The sequence below is a fragment of the Pan paniscus genome, chromosome 21 (genome assembly GCF_029289425.2).
Source record: "Pan paniscus chromosome 21, NHGRI_mPanPan1-v2.0_pri, whole genome shotgun sequence".
Classification (NCBI taxonomy): domain Eukaryota; kingdom Metazoa; phylum Chordata; class Mammalia; order Primates; family Hominidae; genus Pan; species Pan paniscus.
In genome coordinates, this window is record NC_073270.2 from 70,169,675 (window position 1) to 70,187,048 (window position 17,374).

The 17,374-nt window shown below is 58.7% G+C and overlaps 1 protein-coding gene across 1 annotated transcript in view; it reads right to left on the reverse strand.

Annotated features, from left to right (window-relative positions):
* The window catches only part of LOC117975282 (spectrin beta chain, non-erythrocytic 5-like), a 29,304-nt gene extending 11,930 nt beyond the window's left edge, over positions 1-17,374 (reverse strand). Inside the window, 27 exon segments of the mRNA XM_063600913.1 lie at positions 562-734; positions 1,395-1,472; positions 1,711-1,899; positions 2,106-2,268; positions 2,515-2,636; positions 2,776-2,889; positions 3,690-3,804; positions 3,895-4,010; positions 8,066-8,161; positions 8,296-8,487; positions 8,602-8,699; positions 8,702-8,735; positions 9,201-9,368; positions 9,780-9,884; positions 10,313-10,462; positions 10,642-10,845; positions 12,083-12,262; positions 12,485-12,595; positions 12,688-12,802; positions 13,617-13,762; positions 14,024-14,159; positions 14,544-14,701; positions 15,734-15,850; positions 16,087-16,287; positions 16,534-16,720; positions 17,081-17,235; positions 17,336-17,374. Of these exon segments, the coding sequence (XP_063456983.1) occupies positions 562-734; positions 1,395-1,472; positions 1,711-1,899; positions 2,106-2,268; positions 2,515-2,636; positions 2,776-2,889; positions 3,690-3,804; positions 3,895-4,010; positions 8,066-8,161; positions 8,296-8,487; positions 8,602-8,699; positions 8,702-8,735; positions 9,201-9,368; positions 9,780-9,884; positions 10,313-10,462; positions 10,642-10,845; positions 12,083-12,262; positions 12,485-12,595; positions 12,688-12,802; positions 13,617-13,762; positions 14,024-14,159; positions 14,544-14,701; positions 15,734-15,850; positions 16,087-16,287; positions 16,534-16,720; positions 17,081-17,235; positions 17,336-17,374 (3,662 nt within the window).

The window sequence follows — 17,374 nt, forward strand, 5'->3', positions numbered from 1 at the left end:
AAAAACTGCAGAGCTGGGGTCTCATGGGCCATGCAGGTCACATGCATCTGTGTCTGAACTTCAGTTAGATGAGCTAAGACTTCTGCTAGCCTGCCTGTGGGGCCAGCACAGTGCTTTCGTCCTCATCACAGCCGTTAAAGCCCAGGATGTGAGGCTCAGCTGCCGTGAGGAGGAACTTGTCTGAGTCCTGCCATTAGTGGGCAGCACAGGGACTCAGGGCTGTGACCCTGGAAGGCCGATGCTTGACCTCTGTGCCCTGCGACCTTCCGTTTCGTGAGATGATTTCCTCTTGGTCTCCTAGCATAAGCCTCTCTTTAAACTCCTTTTGATCTCAACTGAATGAAGAAGGAAGTGGGATTTTCCACGTGGTGTTTGATGTCCATAACAGGCAGACACATTGCAGGGCCAGGGGTGGTGGGGACCCCCGGCATCTGACCTCAGTCCTTGGACAAGGCTGGTGAGCCTGGGCCAAGTAGTGGAAGGGTGGGAAGGGAAGAACTGGGATGCCAGATGCCTGTGCCAGCCTGCCCACAGCACCCCTCACCCCAGAGCCACCACTACCTCAGAAGCATGGCCTGGCACCTGCCCAGGGCACTCTGGGCCTCGGGGTGCCCACCCTGGTGCAGGCCGCGGGCCGTGGCCTCCAGAGCACTGATCTTTCCCACCTGCACCTCCAGGTCCCACTCCAGCATCTTGTGCTTCCACAGAAGGGGCTCCATGGGGGCCAAGGGGTCCTGGTGGGAGTGGGGAACCCAATACTATCCATGAGCCTCCCCCTCCCATCCCAGGCTACCTGCCTTCCCACCTAGAACCATCCTACCAAATGCTCATCCACAGAGCGGCTGCTCCGCCCAAACACATCCCTCACATCCCTCAAGGCCGTTTCCAGCTTTAGGACAGTGATTCCCAGCCAGGGGAGGCATTTGGATTAGGGATCAAGAGCCAGAATCTCTGAGGCAAGCAGAGCTTTTTCATGTAAGGTGAAAGCTCCCTCCTCTGCACTCCCTGGAGAACCACGTTAGTCCCCAGTTATCCTCTGAGGTCTCCTATAAGTTACACTTCTCTGCTTCAGTGTTGGGGCAGTGGCAGGAAAAGCCAACCTCTAGGCATTTGGGAAGCGAGGAGGGCAGGGGTGAGGTGGCAAGAATGGGTCAGGCCCACACAGGCACTCTAGAAGCTCCTTGGTGTTCGTGGTGGGGCCTGCTCACAGCTGCATGGGAACTGCTCTAGATGACGGGTAAGTAACTGCCCAGTGACGGATGTGGCCCAGGGTGGGGAGATGGCCCAGAAGGGGAGGATCCCTGGCCTAGGGAGCTCAGGCAGCACTGGCTGGTTTGACCCCTAATGCTGCTCTTGTAATTCCCCCCTCCTGCCCATTCCTGCTGGGCACCTACCCATAGACCCTCACTGGCTAGGGAGTCTTCCTTGCTGCAAAGCCAACGTTCCATCTTCTCCACTGAGCTCAGAAACAGCTGAGAACAAAGGAAAAGGGAAGAGACAGTCGGTGGAGGGTCCAGCCACTGCAGTTGGAGTGACTGTTCCAGTGGCACAGGTTAGGGAACCAGGGTCCTGGAAGGCAAGAGTGCTGAGTGGTGGGGAAGTCCCTGGCACAGCAGCCCCTCCAGTCTTAGCCTTGACCAGAGGCTGTGGGGTCAGCGCAGGCCCTGTTGGCGGGGGCAAGATGCAGGCTGGGGATGGGACTGTGCCTGCCTGTAGCTCCAGGGCCTGCTGCAGCTGTAGCTGATGCTCCTGCCAGGCCCCTTCCAGGCTGCTCAGCTCCTGTTCTAAGCCAGCCAGCACCTGGCGAATGTCAGAGCTGAAGGGGTGCCCCGCTGTGAGCAGTCGCTGCCCAGTGCTTCGGGCCAGGCTGATGCTGTCTGTCCAGGAGTCCAGCTCGGCCTGGAACAGGACTGGGCTCAGATCACTGGGGGCTGGAAGCAGCCCAGCAGGCAGGAGAGAGGTGGGGAAGCAGCTGAGGAGTGGGAGGCTGGAGGAGATAGGCAGGGCGGGACACTCAGGAGGCCCAAGAGCAAGGAGATGAGAGGAAGGGGAGGGCAGGGCGGAGCTGAGAGCCTGGGAAAGGCTTGGGCCAGCTGCCCATTCACCTTGCACTCCTGATGCTCTTCTAACATACGCCGGGCTTCCACAGGGCTGCGAGGAGCGGGGCTCATGTCCATCTGAGCCCGCAGCCTCTGGGCGCTGACCAGCAATTCCTGCAGTGTTGCCTGGAGTTTCTGAGCTTGGTGCAAGGCATCCAGCGCCTCCCTCCTGCCCACAGTGCTCATCAGCTAGTCATCAGGCCTTCAAACCCCTCTCCCCCATGCCCACTGGTGTCTTCTGTCCCTTAATCCCCTCAACCACAGGAGGGCCCACGGGCTGGGAGTTACTGGGAGGACAGTACAGTTATTTGAAGGGTGGAGAAGGAATCCTAGGGGAACACAGGGGCTGAGGGGAGCTGTGGGGACTGAGATGCTGGAGGATGGGTCGGCGAGGGCAAGGCCTGCGGGTTCATACCGCTTCTGGGCCCTGCTCCGGAGCTGCCACCAGCTCTCAGCCACCTCCTGCTGCCTGTGCCTGAGGCCGTGGGCTGCCTCAGGGCTTCTTTGGCAGAGGCGGCCCACTTCACGCTCTAGGGACTGTGGGGGAAGCCGGGCTCAGAGGCTGGGGCAGGGGAGCTCTGGGCCACCCTGGCATCCCAAAGCCCCTCCTTCCCACTTGTGCCCAGGGTCCTACTGAGGAGATGCCCTGGGCCCAGCTCTACAGCCAGCTACGCACCTCCACCTGGGCCTGGATGGGGTGCACTTCCCGCTCCAGCTCCTCGTGTTTCCGCAGCAGCCTCTGCACGCTCTCCAGATCTTTCCCACAGTCCAGGGCCTGGATCAGGGCTTCCTGGAGGAGGGGCACGGCCAGTTACCTGCTGGGCCTTTGCTTCGGCTCCTCCTTCCTGGCAAACGGCCCAACCAGTGGCTTCTGTGTGCACAGCAAGTCCCCAGCGTGATTTCCTGGCCCCGACTTTGAGGGCCAGAGATCTCTTCCTTATGTGAGGGGGACGATTCTGAGGAACAACTCTGGATTTGGAGTCTCCTCTGAGGGAAGAACCTCACGTGTATGCTGCTTCCCTGTACAGTCTCACTCAACTCTCATCCCTTGAGGAGCGAGAAAGAAAATAGAGCAAGGATGGACAGACAGGCCTGTGCAGTCATTTGAGGGCAGAAGCCAGCGGAGGAAACAGCCAGGCATGCCCAGCACAGGCAGCAGCACCTGTTTCACACAAGGGCTTCCTAGACCGGGTTCTAACTCTGCCAGATTCCAGCCCGGGGCTCTGTGGTTATGTACACAGTCCCAGGGCAAACCTCCCGAGGGTTTGGGCTTCCTCAGGGATGGGAGGAAACAGAGAGTGTGTTTTCTGGCCTCTGGACCTGCCATGTATCTGGGGACCAGATCTGGGGGAGAAAGGAGACAGGGAATCCCCCACTGAGCTTGCAATGGGTGCTTCTATGGTCCTGAGTTGATCCCGAGGGCCAGCCCATCAGATGTCCCAGGTGCAGACTGCTGGGACCCACCTCCAAGTACCCAGCTGAACAGGAGAGGCCAGTGAGGGGGGAGACGCATGGGAGACTCTAGGCAGCGCCCCCTCCCCTGACTGCATTTGCTCACAGCCCCCACCGGGACCTCTTTCCACCACGTACCTTCTCCTGAATCCTCTTGGTGACATTGTCCAGCTCTCGGGACAACACGTGTATCTCCAAGGCCCCTTCGAGCTGCTGCTGGTACCAGAGCAGGTTGCCATGGAAACTCGCCCACCTGGCCAAAGGGTGGTGGTGTCATGTGGAGCCTGAGGTGGCCTTCCACCCCTCTTCCCGGCCCTTTGGTTCTCCCCAGCCTGGGACTGGCCTGTTGTTGAGCTGGCTTCGCTGCTGGCAGATGATCTTGACTTCCTCAGGGTCCCGGTTCTTGAGCTGCAGTGACAAGTCACTGATCCTCCTGATGCAGGCATCACCCACTGTGTCCTGCAGGGGACGTATGGGTGAGGGCATTGGCACCCCCCACGCAGAGCCCCTTCTTCCCACCTCAGCAGGCACTGGAAGCATGCCTGGGCCCCAGAGCACGAGGAACTGCATATTTGGGCAGTGGGAAGAACTGCCTCCTGCCTCCTCTACTGCGGCAGGTCCCTGAGGTCACCCCGTCCAGGTGAAGTGAGCAAGATCAGCTTGGAGCCTGCAGCCCCAGAGTCATCTCTAAGGCCAGAAAATGGGATCCCTGCACTGGGTACCATGTAGGAGGGGGAGAGTGGGCACATGCTCACTAACAGAGACTCTTGAGACGGAGTCTCCCTCTGTTGCCTAGTCTCCCTCTGTTGCACTGTTATAGTGGCACAATCTCAGCTCACTGCAACCTCCACCTCCCTGGTTCAAGCGATTCTCCTACCTCAGCCTCCCGAGTAGCTGGCACTACAGGTGCCTGCCACCAAGCCTGGCTAAGTTTTGTATTTTTCGTAGAGACGGGGTTTCACCATGTTGGCCAGGCTTGTCTCAAACTCCTGACCTCAAGTGATCTGCCCGCCTTGGCCTCCCAAACTGCTGGGATTACAAACGTGAGCCACTGTGCCCAGCCACAGAAACTTTTAAAATGAAAATTCAGCTTCTTGGTTGAAGAGAAGCAAAGGGAGGTTGTGGAATGGAGCAGTGAGCTCTGGCTTCCTGGGGTTTGGGTGTCCCCACCCCAGGACTCGTCTGAGCTGAGGCTGGTGCTGCTTGGACACTGGATGGGGTTTAAAGGTACACAGGGAGGGGTCCACCGCAGGGTGTGGTTGCAGATCTCCTGCCTCTGGCATCTGTAGAGCTTGTTTAAATTTCCAAAGCACTTTCCTATGAAGTGCCTCATGCAAGGTAGGCAGGGAAGGACATTCCCCTCCTTTTATAGATGCCGGAGCAGAGCTCAGAGGCTAACCTGGCTCCTTTGTGGCAGAGCCAGGATTCAAGCCCAGCTCCTTTAGAGTCTAGCTCTCTTCCTACTGCAGCATCTGGCACAGCGTCTGTGAAATTCCACCATTAACAAGGGATGTCTTAGGTGTAAGCACTGCCGCTTCTTAAAAAGTAATACATACATGTACCGGGGGACAAGGTTAGCACATTTGGTCTTTAACACCTGATTGTCAATACATTTGCCATTTTTTTCCCCTGTGTACCACATAAGAGAAATAGATGTTTGGTGTGTGTATGTGTGAGGGGGCAGGTGTAGGGTGAGGAGAAGACGCTGAGACACCGAAATAGTCACAGTGAAGGTGGGCGCTGATTATCTGCCACACACATAAGAGAAATAGATGTTTGGTGTGTGTATGTGTGAGGGGGCGGGTGTGGGGTGAGGAGAAGACGCTGAGACACCGAAATAGTCACACTGAAGGTGGGCGCTGATTATCTGCCACACACATAAGAGAAATAGATGTTTGGTGTGTGTATGTGTGAGGGGGCGGGTGTGGGGTGAGGAGAAGACGCTGAGACGCCGAAATAGTCACAGTGAAGGTGGGCGCTGATTATCTGCCACACACATAAGAGAAATAGATGTTTGGTGTGTGCATGTGTGAGGGGGCGGGTGTGGGGTGAGGAGAAGATGCTGAGACGCTGAAATAGTCACACTGAAGGTGGGCGCTGATTATCTGCCACACACATAAGAGAAATAGATGTTTGGTGTGTGCATGTGTGAGGGGGCGGGTGTGGGGTGAGGAGAAGATGCTGAGACGCTGAAATAGTCACACTGAAGGTGGGCGCTGATTATCTGCCACACACATAAGAGAAATAGATGTTTGGTGTGTGCATGTGTGAGGGGGCGGGTGTGGGGTGAGAAGACGCTGAGACGCTGAAATAGTCACAGTGAAGGTGGGCGCTGATTATCTGCCACACACATAAGAGAAATAGATGTTTGGTGTGTGCATGTGTGAGGGGCGGGTGTGGGGTGAGGAGAAGACGCTGAGACGCTGAAATAGTCACACTGAAGGTGGGCGCTGATTATCTGCCACACACATAAGAGAAATAGATGTTTGGTGTGTGTATGTGTGAGGGGGCGGGTGTGGGGTGAGGAGAAGACGCTGAGACGCTGAAATAGTCACACTGAAGGTGGGCGCTGATTATCTGCCACACACATAAGAGAAATAGATGTTTGGTGTGTGTATGTGTGAGGGGGCGGGTGTGGGGTGAGGAGAAGACGCTGAGACGCTGAAATAGTCACACTGAAGGTGGGCGCTGATTATCTGCCACACACATAAGAGAAATAGATGTTTGGTGTGTGTATGTGTGAGGGGGCGGGTGTGGGGTGAGGAGAAGACGCTGAGACGCTGAAATAGTCACACTGAAGGTGGGCGCTGATTATCTGCCACACACATAAGAGAAATAGATGTTTGGTGTGTGTATGTGTGAGGGGGCGGGTGTAGGGTGAGGAGAAGACGCTGAGACGCTGAAATAGTCACACTGAAGGTGGGCGCTGATTATCTGCCACACACATAAGAGAAATAGATGTTTGGTGTGTGTATGTGTGAGGGGGCGGGTGTGGGGTGAGGAGAAGACGCTGAGACGCTGAAATAGTCACACTGAAGGTGGGCGCTGATTATCTGCCACACACATAAGAGAAATAGATGTTTGGTGTGTGCATGTGTGAGGGGGCGGGTGTGGGGTGAGGAGAAGACGCTGAGACGCTGAAATAGTCACACTGAAGGTGGGCGCTGATTATCTGCCACACACATAAGAGAAATAGATGTTTGGTGTGTGCATGTGTGAGGGGGCGGGTGTGGGGTGAGGAGAAGATGCTGAGACGCTGAAATAGTCACACTGAAGGTGGGCGCTGATTATCTGCCACACACATAAGAGAAATAGATGTTTGGTGTGTGTATGTGTGAGGGGGCAGGTGTAGGGTGAGGAGAAGACGCTGAGACGCTGAAATAGTCACACTGAAGGTGGGCGCTGATTATCTGCCACACACATAAGAGAAATAGATGTTTGGTGTGTGTATGTGTGAGGGGGCGGGTGTGGGGTGAGGAGAAGACGCTGAGACGCTGAAATAGTCACACTGAAGGTGGGCGCTGATTATCTGCCACACACATAAGAGAAATAGATGTTTGGTGTGTGTATGTGTGAGGGGGCGGGTGTGGGGTGAGGAGAAGACGCTGAGACGCTGAAATAGTCACACTGAAGGTGGGCGCTGATTATCTGCCACACACATAAGAGAAATAGATGTTTGGTGTGTGCATGTGTGAGGGGGCGGGTGTGGGGTGAGGAGAAGACGCTGAGACGCTGAAATAGTCACAGTGAAGGTGGGCGCTGATTATCTGCCACACACATAAGAGAAATAGATGTTTGGTGTGTGCATGTGTGAGGGGGCGGGTGTGGGGTGAGGAGAAGATGCTGAGACGCTGAAATAGTCACACTGAAGGTGGGCGCTGATTATCTGCCACACACATAAGAGAAATAGATGTTTGGTGTGTGTATGTGTGAGGGGGCGGGTGTGGGGTGAGGAGAAGACGCTGAGACGCTGAAATAGTCACACTGAAGGTGGGCGCTGATTATCTGCCACACCCAGGCATATGTCCTATCATTTTAAGATTTTTTGAAATAATTATAGATGCCCAGGAAATTGCCAAAGTCCTGCAGAGAGGTCCCTGTGCCCTTCCCCAGCTTCCCTTACAGCAGCATCCTATATAATGATAACATTAAAACCACAAAGCTGACGTTGGTGTAATACTACCAACTAGACCAGACCTCATTCAGATTTTATTAGTTTTTGCAAGTACGCATCTGTGCGGGGCAGTGGGGGATAGGTCTACGCAGTTTTATCACAGCTAGAGACTCACGTACCTGCCACCACACACGTGCTCTCTTACCTCTGAGGTGGGTGCTACCCCCATTCTAAAGAGGAAGGAGTGAAGGCGGGTGAGAGGAGGGAGCCTGCCCGAGGGCGTAGGAGGAGCAGGCATGGCGCCCACGCCCTTCTCTACAGCCCACACTCTTTCCCTGCTCTCAGTTGGATTTTCAGTGCCAGATGCATGGCCAACCTCTACCCAGCAAGGCCCCCTTACCCCGGCCGAGTTTCCTCGGAACTCGCAGAGCCGCTGTCGGAGCTGCAGGCAGTGCTCCAGGTCCTGGCCCAGGTCACCAACATTCATCTTCACCTCCTGTGAAGGCCGAGGGTGGGGAGGGAGCGCTCTGAGCACCAGCCCAGGCTCCTGGCACCTGCTGCTGGGGATCCCTCCTGTCAAGGGAGGGCTCCTCCCCCCATCTCTCAGCCCCCACCCAGCTGGGGCTACACCTTCTCCTGGATCCAGGCCTCTGCAAGGTCCACTCTCTGCAGGAACTCCAGGAAGTTCCGCCTGTCCTCCAGCTCCTGGCCCCTGAGGGCCATTGCCCGCCTCAGGTCCTCCCAGTGCTTCCGCAGGCCCTGCAGCCTCTGGGAGACCTCTCCGGCTCGAGGGTGACTCTGTGCCAGGAGAGCCTCTCCCTTCTGGAGGGAGAGAGGGGACACAGGACATCTTGCCTGCTGCACTTCCTCCTAAGACTGACATGGCCCCTGGGCCACACTTTGGGGCAGGCATGGGGCTGAGGGCCCTGTTGTTACCTTGGCAACAGAGGTCATGACCTCCTCATGGGCCTGGACTTCAGCCTCAAAGGCCTGGTGTTTCAGCAGGGGCTTCAGCTTATCTCTCAGGTCTCCTTCAGCTGCTGGGCCCACGCCTGGATCCAGTCCTCAGCCTGGTGGGGGTGGGACATGAATGCTGCAATGTTCTGCAGCCTCAGGCCCCAGACGCCACAGGCCTAGCCCCCAGCCATTCCCAGGAGGCTGGCCTCAGGGGTGGGGCGGGCAGCACCTGGTAAATGAGCCCTGAAGGTTCCAGCTCCGGAAGGTTGCTGCAGGAGGCAGCCGGGCAGGGCCTTGGGTGGGCTCTCGTTTTGGAGGTGTGGCCCCTACTCCTGGGGCCCTGGGCTGCTCTGCTCCCTTCCCCACCTCTCTTGCCCTGGCGCTGCTAGAGCTCGGGACACTGGTGGGGTCTCCACACAAAGGGGCTTAGATCCCATGTTCTGGGCTCCAGCACAGCCTCTGGGAAAGCCATCCACCCCCGAACCTGTTTCCGCCTCACAGTGTTGCGGTGTGAAGGTGGCTGAAAACTGTCGAGTGTGGTTCCAGTGGAAGGCCCTGGGCTGGGGGTGCCCTCTGACCTGGGTTGCGGCCTGGGTGAAGCTGGCCATCAGCAGGGAGGCATGCAGGGCGTGTCCCCAGCTCTCCGCCAGCTCCTTCACTCTCACCCGGCGTTGCAGCAGGATGGGAAGCCGGTCCCGCACCCGGGGGTGCCGGAGCGTCTTCAGCCGCTCATGCAGGGCTGCCTCCTGTGGGGCAGGGGCACAGCTGCTGCTCTCCCACCCTGGGCTGGGGCAGGGCCTGGCCTGCAGGGCTCACAGTCCTTTCTTTGAGGGACCCGGAGCCCTTACCTCAGCCCCATATGGCTGAGGGGTGTCTGATCCTCCCAGCCACAAGCCAGACCAGTCTGCTCCCCAAGGACCACACGGTGTGGACAGAGCCGAATGCCCCGTGTGGGTCTCTGCAGTGTGGCCCATCTCCCCCTGGGCCCTCTTCTTGAGCCACACATACAACTTGCTCAGTCAACCCCAACCAGGCCCCCAGCCTCGCAGGCTCATCAGCACTGCCTCCAGGAACGCACCAAGCGCCCCGTGACCCCCTTCAGGACTCTCTCCCGACCACCACATTCTGACCACGCCCAGGCCTCCTGACTCCATTACCTTCTTGTCCTGGGCAGTCAGAACCTTCAGGAAGACCTCGTGCTTGCAAATCAACTGCTCTACCTCTTCCACCGAGCTCCCCAAGGCACTGGTTTTCAGGGAGACCTGGATCCACAGAAAAGTCAAAGAGGCCACCAAGCCTTCCAGCCAGCCAGCCCCTCCAGCTGCAGTCTGTGCCCATGGGCACTCTGGGTATGGCAGGGCCTTAGGAGTGCCCACTGAGCTTGGCATGGAGCTGTGAGGAGTGGGAGTCCAGGTTGGGAGGCTGCGACACCTCAACCTCTGCACCATGTGGGGAGCATGACCAGCCTCTGGCCAACTTCCTCGGGGCTCAGTCTGGGATAGGGGCTGGGGATGTCAGTGGACGCTCAGGGGCCTCAGCACTTCACCATGGCCACCTGGAAGGACTTGTGCACAGCTGCCTCATATTAGAGAAAAAGCCAGAGAGGCGGGAGGAAAGGGACTGAGCAGAGAGGGGAATGGAAAGGAGGAGCAGGAGGCTGAGCGGAGTGTGAGGGCGGGAGGGGACCTGCCTCCTGGGGCACGAGGATCTCCTCCAGGCGGCCGCACTCTCTGAGGAAGAGCTGCTCCTGCTGCTCGGCCTGCAGCCTCTCTTGCTTCCGTGCCCAGGCCTGATACACCTGGTCCCGCTGGTCCTGCAGGGCTTGAAGCTCTTCCTGGACCTGGGGATGGACACATGAGGAGCCTCAGCTGGGGAGGGTGGTGTGGGTGAGGTGAGGACCGGATCCTGAGGGAAGCTCCTGAGGAGAGGCCAGCATGGCACAGTAGGACGGGGCACCAGGTGGCCAGGCACAAGCTTGGTCAGCTAGGGTATGTGGGGGCACCAGGGGAGGGGGCCCACCTCCTTGGTGGGTGTCCCTGCAGCAAGAAGTGCCTGCTGGCCCAGCTGGGTGGCCTGCTGCCACAGCTTCTCCCGGGCCTCCAGCTCCGCCGGGAGCCACTGGTGGGCACTGAGCTTCAGCGGGCCGCTGCTAGGCTCTTGCGAACTCTCCTCCACCTGCAGGTCCTGGCGCATGCGGGCTGCCCAGGAGGCGTAGTCACGCACCTGATCCCGGGGACATGGAGGGAGAGCCGGGTGAGGGCTGGGCTGGGCAGCAGGAAACCAGGTGCTGAGGCAACTGCAGCCCACCTGAGTCCACTCACACAGCCCAAGCCGACCTGGGTCAGGGCCTCGGGTGAGGCACGTGTGGCCCTTTGTCACTTGGTTTCTCCGTTCTCATCCAACCCGATCCTCCCAGAACCATGAACCCCCTACATGAGCCAGACCCTCACCACGACACACCTCTGCCCTTTGTTCCTCCTGCCTTCCCGTCTCTACAGAGCTCACCTGGATGAGGCCATGAGAGGACTGGCGGCTAGCAAGATCAGCCCCATCAAGACTGCTTGATGGGGAAAGAAAGTTCACCTGCTCTTCAAAGGCCCCTTGGCCGCCTTTGCCTGGCAAAGCCTTCCCTGGTATTTGACATTGCACTGCTCTCCTTGTTCTCTGAATTACTAATTTAACCCTTACAGTCTTCTGCTGATTTGGGTACAACTATACAAGATTGGTGCTGGAGGGACTTCAGGCCCTTGTCCAAATATCTCATTGCATGGAGGAAGGAAGGGTAAATGGCACAAAGAGTCTTGTAAACTCTAAGTGCATGACAAACCCAGGGTTAAGTGCCTTGTTCAAGCTCACACTGCTAGCAAATCAGCAGTTAGGTCCCTAAACTCAAGCCTTTTTGCAGTGTCACTTTGGGCCTCCTGGTCTGCCAGGTCCCAGGACAGTGGGATGCCAGGGACATCCCGTGGCCAGGACCTACTGTCCCAGTCTGATTCTCTGGGTTTCGGGCTCATCTCCCCAGGAAGCAGGGCTCCATGAGGGCAGCAGTTCCACTGTCCATAGCTTCTATATTGCCCTCCTCTCTCCACCCGTGGCTTCAGCAGGGAGCTGAAGACAGACATTAAATAGATACTGACTGATCCAGAGGTCACTGTCTAACATCTGGGTCTCCAGTTATGAGCTTTCCTGGGCAGTTCTTACTCCCAGCCCTGGCTGGGACGCTGCATGACTGCCCTGCCACTCACCTTGCTGGCACTGACCCAGACCCTAAGGTGTCACTGCTACGCCCATGTGCTCAGCCCCTGACCAGCCAGACTGACATCCCGTGTGCTTGTGCTCTCCCACCCGAGTCCATGCTTGTTCTCCCTCCGGAGCTGGAGGGCCTCATGCGTGCATGCCCATGCATGGTGCAGCACACACACATGCACACACACGCCACCCAAGGGGCAGGAGCCCTCACCGCCGTGCGGAAGCGGGCCAGGAGGCGTGCCCGCTCCAGCTGGGCCCTGCACTGCTCCATGCGTCGCTGCAGCACTTCCCACGCCTGCGTCACAGCTTGCTGCCTCTGCTGCACCGCATGGGCCTGAGGCCCCGGACACAGCTTCTGCACCCTGCCTGCAGTCTCCAGCAGTTCCTGCAGCTGCGGGAGGAGCAGGGAACAGGGAGGCAAGGGTCATGTCCTCCTGATTATCTCGCAGATGTATCCCTCGCCTGGGAACTCTGGCCCCCTTGGGCCACGTCCTGCCATGCACAGTAGGCCAATGGGAGGCTCTGAGGGAGAGTGGAAAATCGAGAGGAACAGGCGGGCCAGCCTGAGGGGGCTGCAGGGGCCTGGGTCGGAGAGGCAGCCAGCTGGGCTCACCTGCCGCTTGATGCCCACGAGTTCTCGCTCCAGCCCCTGGTGGCTTCTCAGCTGGGCCTCCAGCCCACGCAGGTCCCGTGCCACATTGTTGGGGAGGCTCGTGGCTTTCTCCTGAGGAAAGGAGAATGCCGAGGAGATGAGGGATGGAGGGTGAGCACTGAGCCTGGAGTGTATCCACTTCTAGCCACCCCTCCGGCTCACACCTGGACCTGGGTGAGGACTTCCAAGAGATCTCTGTGAACTCTGAGGGTGGTCTCGGCGTCTTGGAGCGCGTGGCCTCGGGCCTGGGTCAGCTCCCACAGCTCCGACCAGGCGGCCCTGCCCACGGCGTGTGGAAGACCAGCCGGGGATCAGCTGCCGGGCCGTCTCATTCCTCCCTCCCGCTAGGTCTGGTCAGCCCGCTCCTCTCTGAGTTGTATCGGGACTTGCCCAAAGCTCCTCCTTCTTAAAACCTCTCCCGCCTGTGGCCCTGCCTACGCACCTTCTTCCTGGGAGCCTGTCTTCTAGCTTTACCATGAATTCAGTGCTTTGCTGCTGTAATGCTCGGCACTGCATGGTATCTGTGCTGTGATACTCCTTACATCCTGTGCTTTGACTCATAGTGCGTCACCCAGGTTATGATCACAGACGCTTTGTGGGCAGAGGCCACATCTCTCCGTTCCTCGCTAACTCTGCAACTGGCTGAGCTCCTAAGGCTTCTGCCAGGCCAGGCTCTGGGCTAGGGGTTATGAGCAAGTCATGACCTTGCCTCAAAGCTCACAGGCTGGGAGTGGATCCAAATCAGCCAAGTGGACAGCTAGGAACCACACGAGGCATGGGCTGTCCCGAGTGAGCACAGGAGCTGGGATAGCTCAGGGGAAGGCCCTGATGTCTGGCCCCACCATCTTCCCACAGCTCCTGCTCTCAATCCTGGGAGCAGGACTCTGACCTGCACACCCAGCCTCACCTCCCTTCACAGACCAGAGCCTGTGGCGGGCTCAGCTTCTCTGCAGCTAGGCCCCCTGCAGAGCCCTGTGGGCAGCCAGGGCCAGCGTGGCCCTCACAGCATGCCATCCCCTCTTACCACTCTGGGCCCTGCCTGCCCAGCTCCTTCCCCCAAACCCCATGCTGGCCTGGCCCGCTGGGCACTCACTGCAGATCCTGCTGCCTCTGATGGACCATGGGGCCAGCACTGTGCCCACGCTCTAGCAGGCTCTCTGCCAGCAGCCGGCAGGCGGCCACCTGCTGGCTGCCCATCTCCACTTGGTGCTGAAACTTTGCAAACTTGGTGCAGAGGTGCTGAGAAGAGGGGAGTGGGTGACAGGGTAGCCCCTGGCTGGTTAGGCGTCAAGCAGCCTGGGAATTGAGGCACCTCAGTGCCCAACTGGGTGATGTGGGCTTGGACAGCCACGGCGTCTGCCCGCTCCACTCAGGAGGCCCCACCTCAGCCAGGGCTCACCGCTCTGCTGCCACCTTCTTCCTCCGCCCCGCCAGAGCCAGCTTCCCCACCCCATAGGCTCTTCCCCAGGGCACCCTCCTTGACCCTGGCCCTCTTCTCACCAGGGCGTGCTCAGGGTCCTCCCCCAGGCTCTCCCCTCCTTTGGCTGCCTGCTTCTGGCTTGCCAGCCAGCCCTGCAGGTCCTCGGCCTCCCTCAGGAACTCGTGCAGCCTCAGGGTCCCCTCCAGTTCCCGGTCCCTGTGGTGACAGTCCGTGGTTCCCCAGAAGTGAGTTGCCCACCCCCCTGGGGGCCAGTCGGGCCAGCCAGAGGGGCCAGTCTGAAAACTGGAGTTACTCATGGTCTCTGTCCAAGCCTGCGGCTCATGATTCAGGGAGTAGTAGACACAGCAGTGCAGGTGTAGGGGCAGGGGAGGGTGTGGACGTGGGGAGATGGACTGCAGGGAGTTGTGGGGCCTCACTGAAGAATTTATGGAAAGAGGTGAGCAACACACACCCTTCTCCCAGTGCATCTCTACAGCCTGGGGTCATGGGTTCTGATTGACTTTGGGCCATGGCATGGGAACAGTCAGCTGTGGCTAGGCCTCCTGTACCCACTGATGAGAGAGGTTATAGTGTCCTCACCGTGTGGCCGCCAACTCCTGCAGTGCCCGCAGCTGCTCCTGGAGCCTCTCCCACACCACACGCGGCTGCTCAGGGACTTCGGGGCCAGTGAGGGTTTGGGCCGTCTGGTCAAGCTCCTCCATGGAGCTCCAGTAAATGGCTAGTTCCTCCTGTAGAGCCTATGATGCATGAGGACCCATGCCAGGCTCAGCCTGGGTGACTCATCCACCCACCTGTCCGTCCCCCACCCATCCAGTCACCAATCCCCATCCATTCACCCACCACTCACACGCCCATCCATCTACCTCAACTCATTCATCCACCCACCCAGCATCCATCTACCCATTACTGATGGAGTAAGTACTTATTGTTCCATAAAGTGAACACCTGGTCTGTGCCCACTGAGGGCTCATTATTTAGCAGGGAAAGGTGAATGCTGGCTAATCTGGGCCAAGGAAGGGAGGGCACAGGAGGCATTAGACTGGACCCCAACATCCATGTGTAAGAGAGAGGCAGAGTTAAACAAGCTGTCCAGTATAGCCGGGAGATGGGTGCTCCGTGAGGCCAAGGCTACAGGCCTTTAGAAAGACCTTCTCTGAAGGTCCTGTCGCAGAACACACTGGAACTGGGGCTGTGCAGGAAAGATGCCCAGACAGGAGGACAGTTCAGTGACAGCAGGAACCGGGACTGCCATGGGCTCCAGGCTTTGAAGCTTGTGTGGTCCTGGGAGTCCGAAGTCAGGAGTGAGGAAGGGGACTTCGAGACCTCCCTCCCTTCAGCCAGGGGATGTTTGTGGGAGGAGGTCGGCCTCATGAAGGGCATTTGGTTAACTCAGAGGATGACGGGTAAAGCCTGGGAGGAAGACACCTGTGGGAGATGTGGAGCGGGCTGGGCAGGTGACCTTGACAGAGGAGAAAAGTGCCAGGGGTGGGGTAGAGAGGAAGCAAGAGGAGGCGGAGAAACCCCAAGGCCACAGGGAGAGGCAAGACTCGTAAGAAGATGAAGGGAGAAAGCGTGTACATCACAGTGCCCAGGTTGCCTTGGAAGAAGGGGCACTGTGGGATCTGGGTGGGCAGTGGGGATGGGGCTCTCTGCGTCTCCAGGAAGCAAGAGCAGGGCTCCGTGCCTCTGAGAGAGGGAGGGTGACAGCCCTCTCCCCGTGGTCCATCATCACCCAGACCACACTGCAGGGGAGGCTCAGGACGTGGTACCTGGTGCTTGTTAATGAGCCTGAGGGTGGCTGCCTCGTCTCTGCCATAGTCCCGACTGCTCACCAGCGGCCGCTTCTCCTCCACCCAGCCCTCCAGCTCTGACACATCCAGAAAGTACTGCCAAGAGTGGGGCCAACTCACCTGGAGGATCTCAGACAGGACCCTCCGTCAGCCCTGGAGACATCTGCCCCTGCTCTCCAGCATCAAAGGGGCTTCTGTGCCCATAGGGGCACCCATCAGCTCCCAGCCCAGAGCCCCCACCACTGATCCGCCTCCCTGAGAGTCCCACAGGTGGCCCCTCAAGGAGCCTTGACTTCTGCCTCTTCCCCCAACCCCACCTCTCTGCATCCTACCTGCTGGAAAGCGACAGCCTGCTGCAGACACTGGGCCTGCGCTTCACATGCCCTCTCCAGCTCTGCCCAGTGGCCTTCCAGCTCCTGGCACTGCTCCATGATGTGTTGGGCTTGGGGGTGCCCTGAGGCTGCTAGGCTCCGCCCAGAACTCAGCACCCGTTGCACATGCCCCTGGTGAGCTTTTACCTCCACCTGGAGCTCCTGCCACAGAGTGGCTTGAGAGGCTGTTGCTCTTAACCCAGGGGCGTCCGGAGCAGAGCCATGGATGTGGCTCCAGGCCCCAATCATGGCAAGACCCCCAGGGTCAAAATAGCTGGGGCAGAGATTTGGAAATTGGGATACCCAGGGGTGAGGGCTTAGAGGCCAGGACACCTGAGTAGGGGCAGAGGGTTTCTAAGGTCTGGGAAGCAGATGTCGGTAATCCTGTAGGAAGAAGAGGGCTATTACCTTGTGCTTGCGGTGAAGGCTCTGGGCACCATTCAAGCACTCGGTATAGCTGGTAGGGCTGCCATGGGGCATGTGCTCGGCTACCCAAGAGAGCTCCATGTTCCTCAGGTGGCAGAACTGGTGCAGCTCCACTGAGGCCTGCAGCTGCAGGCCCCGGATGGCCAGATGCCCCTGCAGAAGCTCCAGCCTAGGAGGAGGAAGAGATTGGAGAGGGTGGGAACAGAGTGAGCACAAGGCTCCTGGTTCTCTCCTTGGCCAAGCCAGGGCCCGTGAAGAACAAGACCAGGGAATAGAGCAAAGCCCCATCTGACAAAGGGAGGCAGTGGAAGGGCGCCAGGGCCCCACCTCATGGCCTAGATGACTCGCCTGACCGCACTGTGGGGGTCCTGCTAAGGAAGCATAATGGGGTCTCCGACCCTCCCATCCCAGAATGACTCTACTCATAAGGGAGGAGGTCTGGACACCCCGGTCCTGTGGGTGCCATCTTGTGGGACCTTAAATTCACATGGAGGAGTGACACACAGGTGGATGGGAGGACAGACCCCACCTCTGGAGGTGCTTCTGGGTCTCTTCCAGGATGGCCGAGGAGGCGGCCACACCATGGGCCTTGGAGGCGAGGGCAGCCATCTTGGCAGCCAGGGTCCGGCTCTCACTCTCCAGCTGTTGGTGCCGTTTCTGCAGCCTCTGGCTGGAGCGCAGGTCCTGCGCTCAGGGGGAAGTGGGCGAGACATGTGAGCATCCACCCATCATCCACTCTGAGCACTGATCACCCCTGTCCCTCCTCTTTCCCTACACCTCATACCCCTCCTGGCCCCCGGCTGAGGCCCAGGCCTCGTGGCAT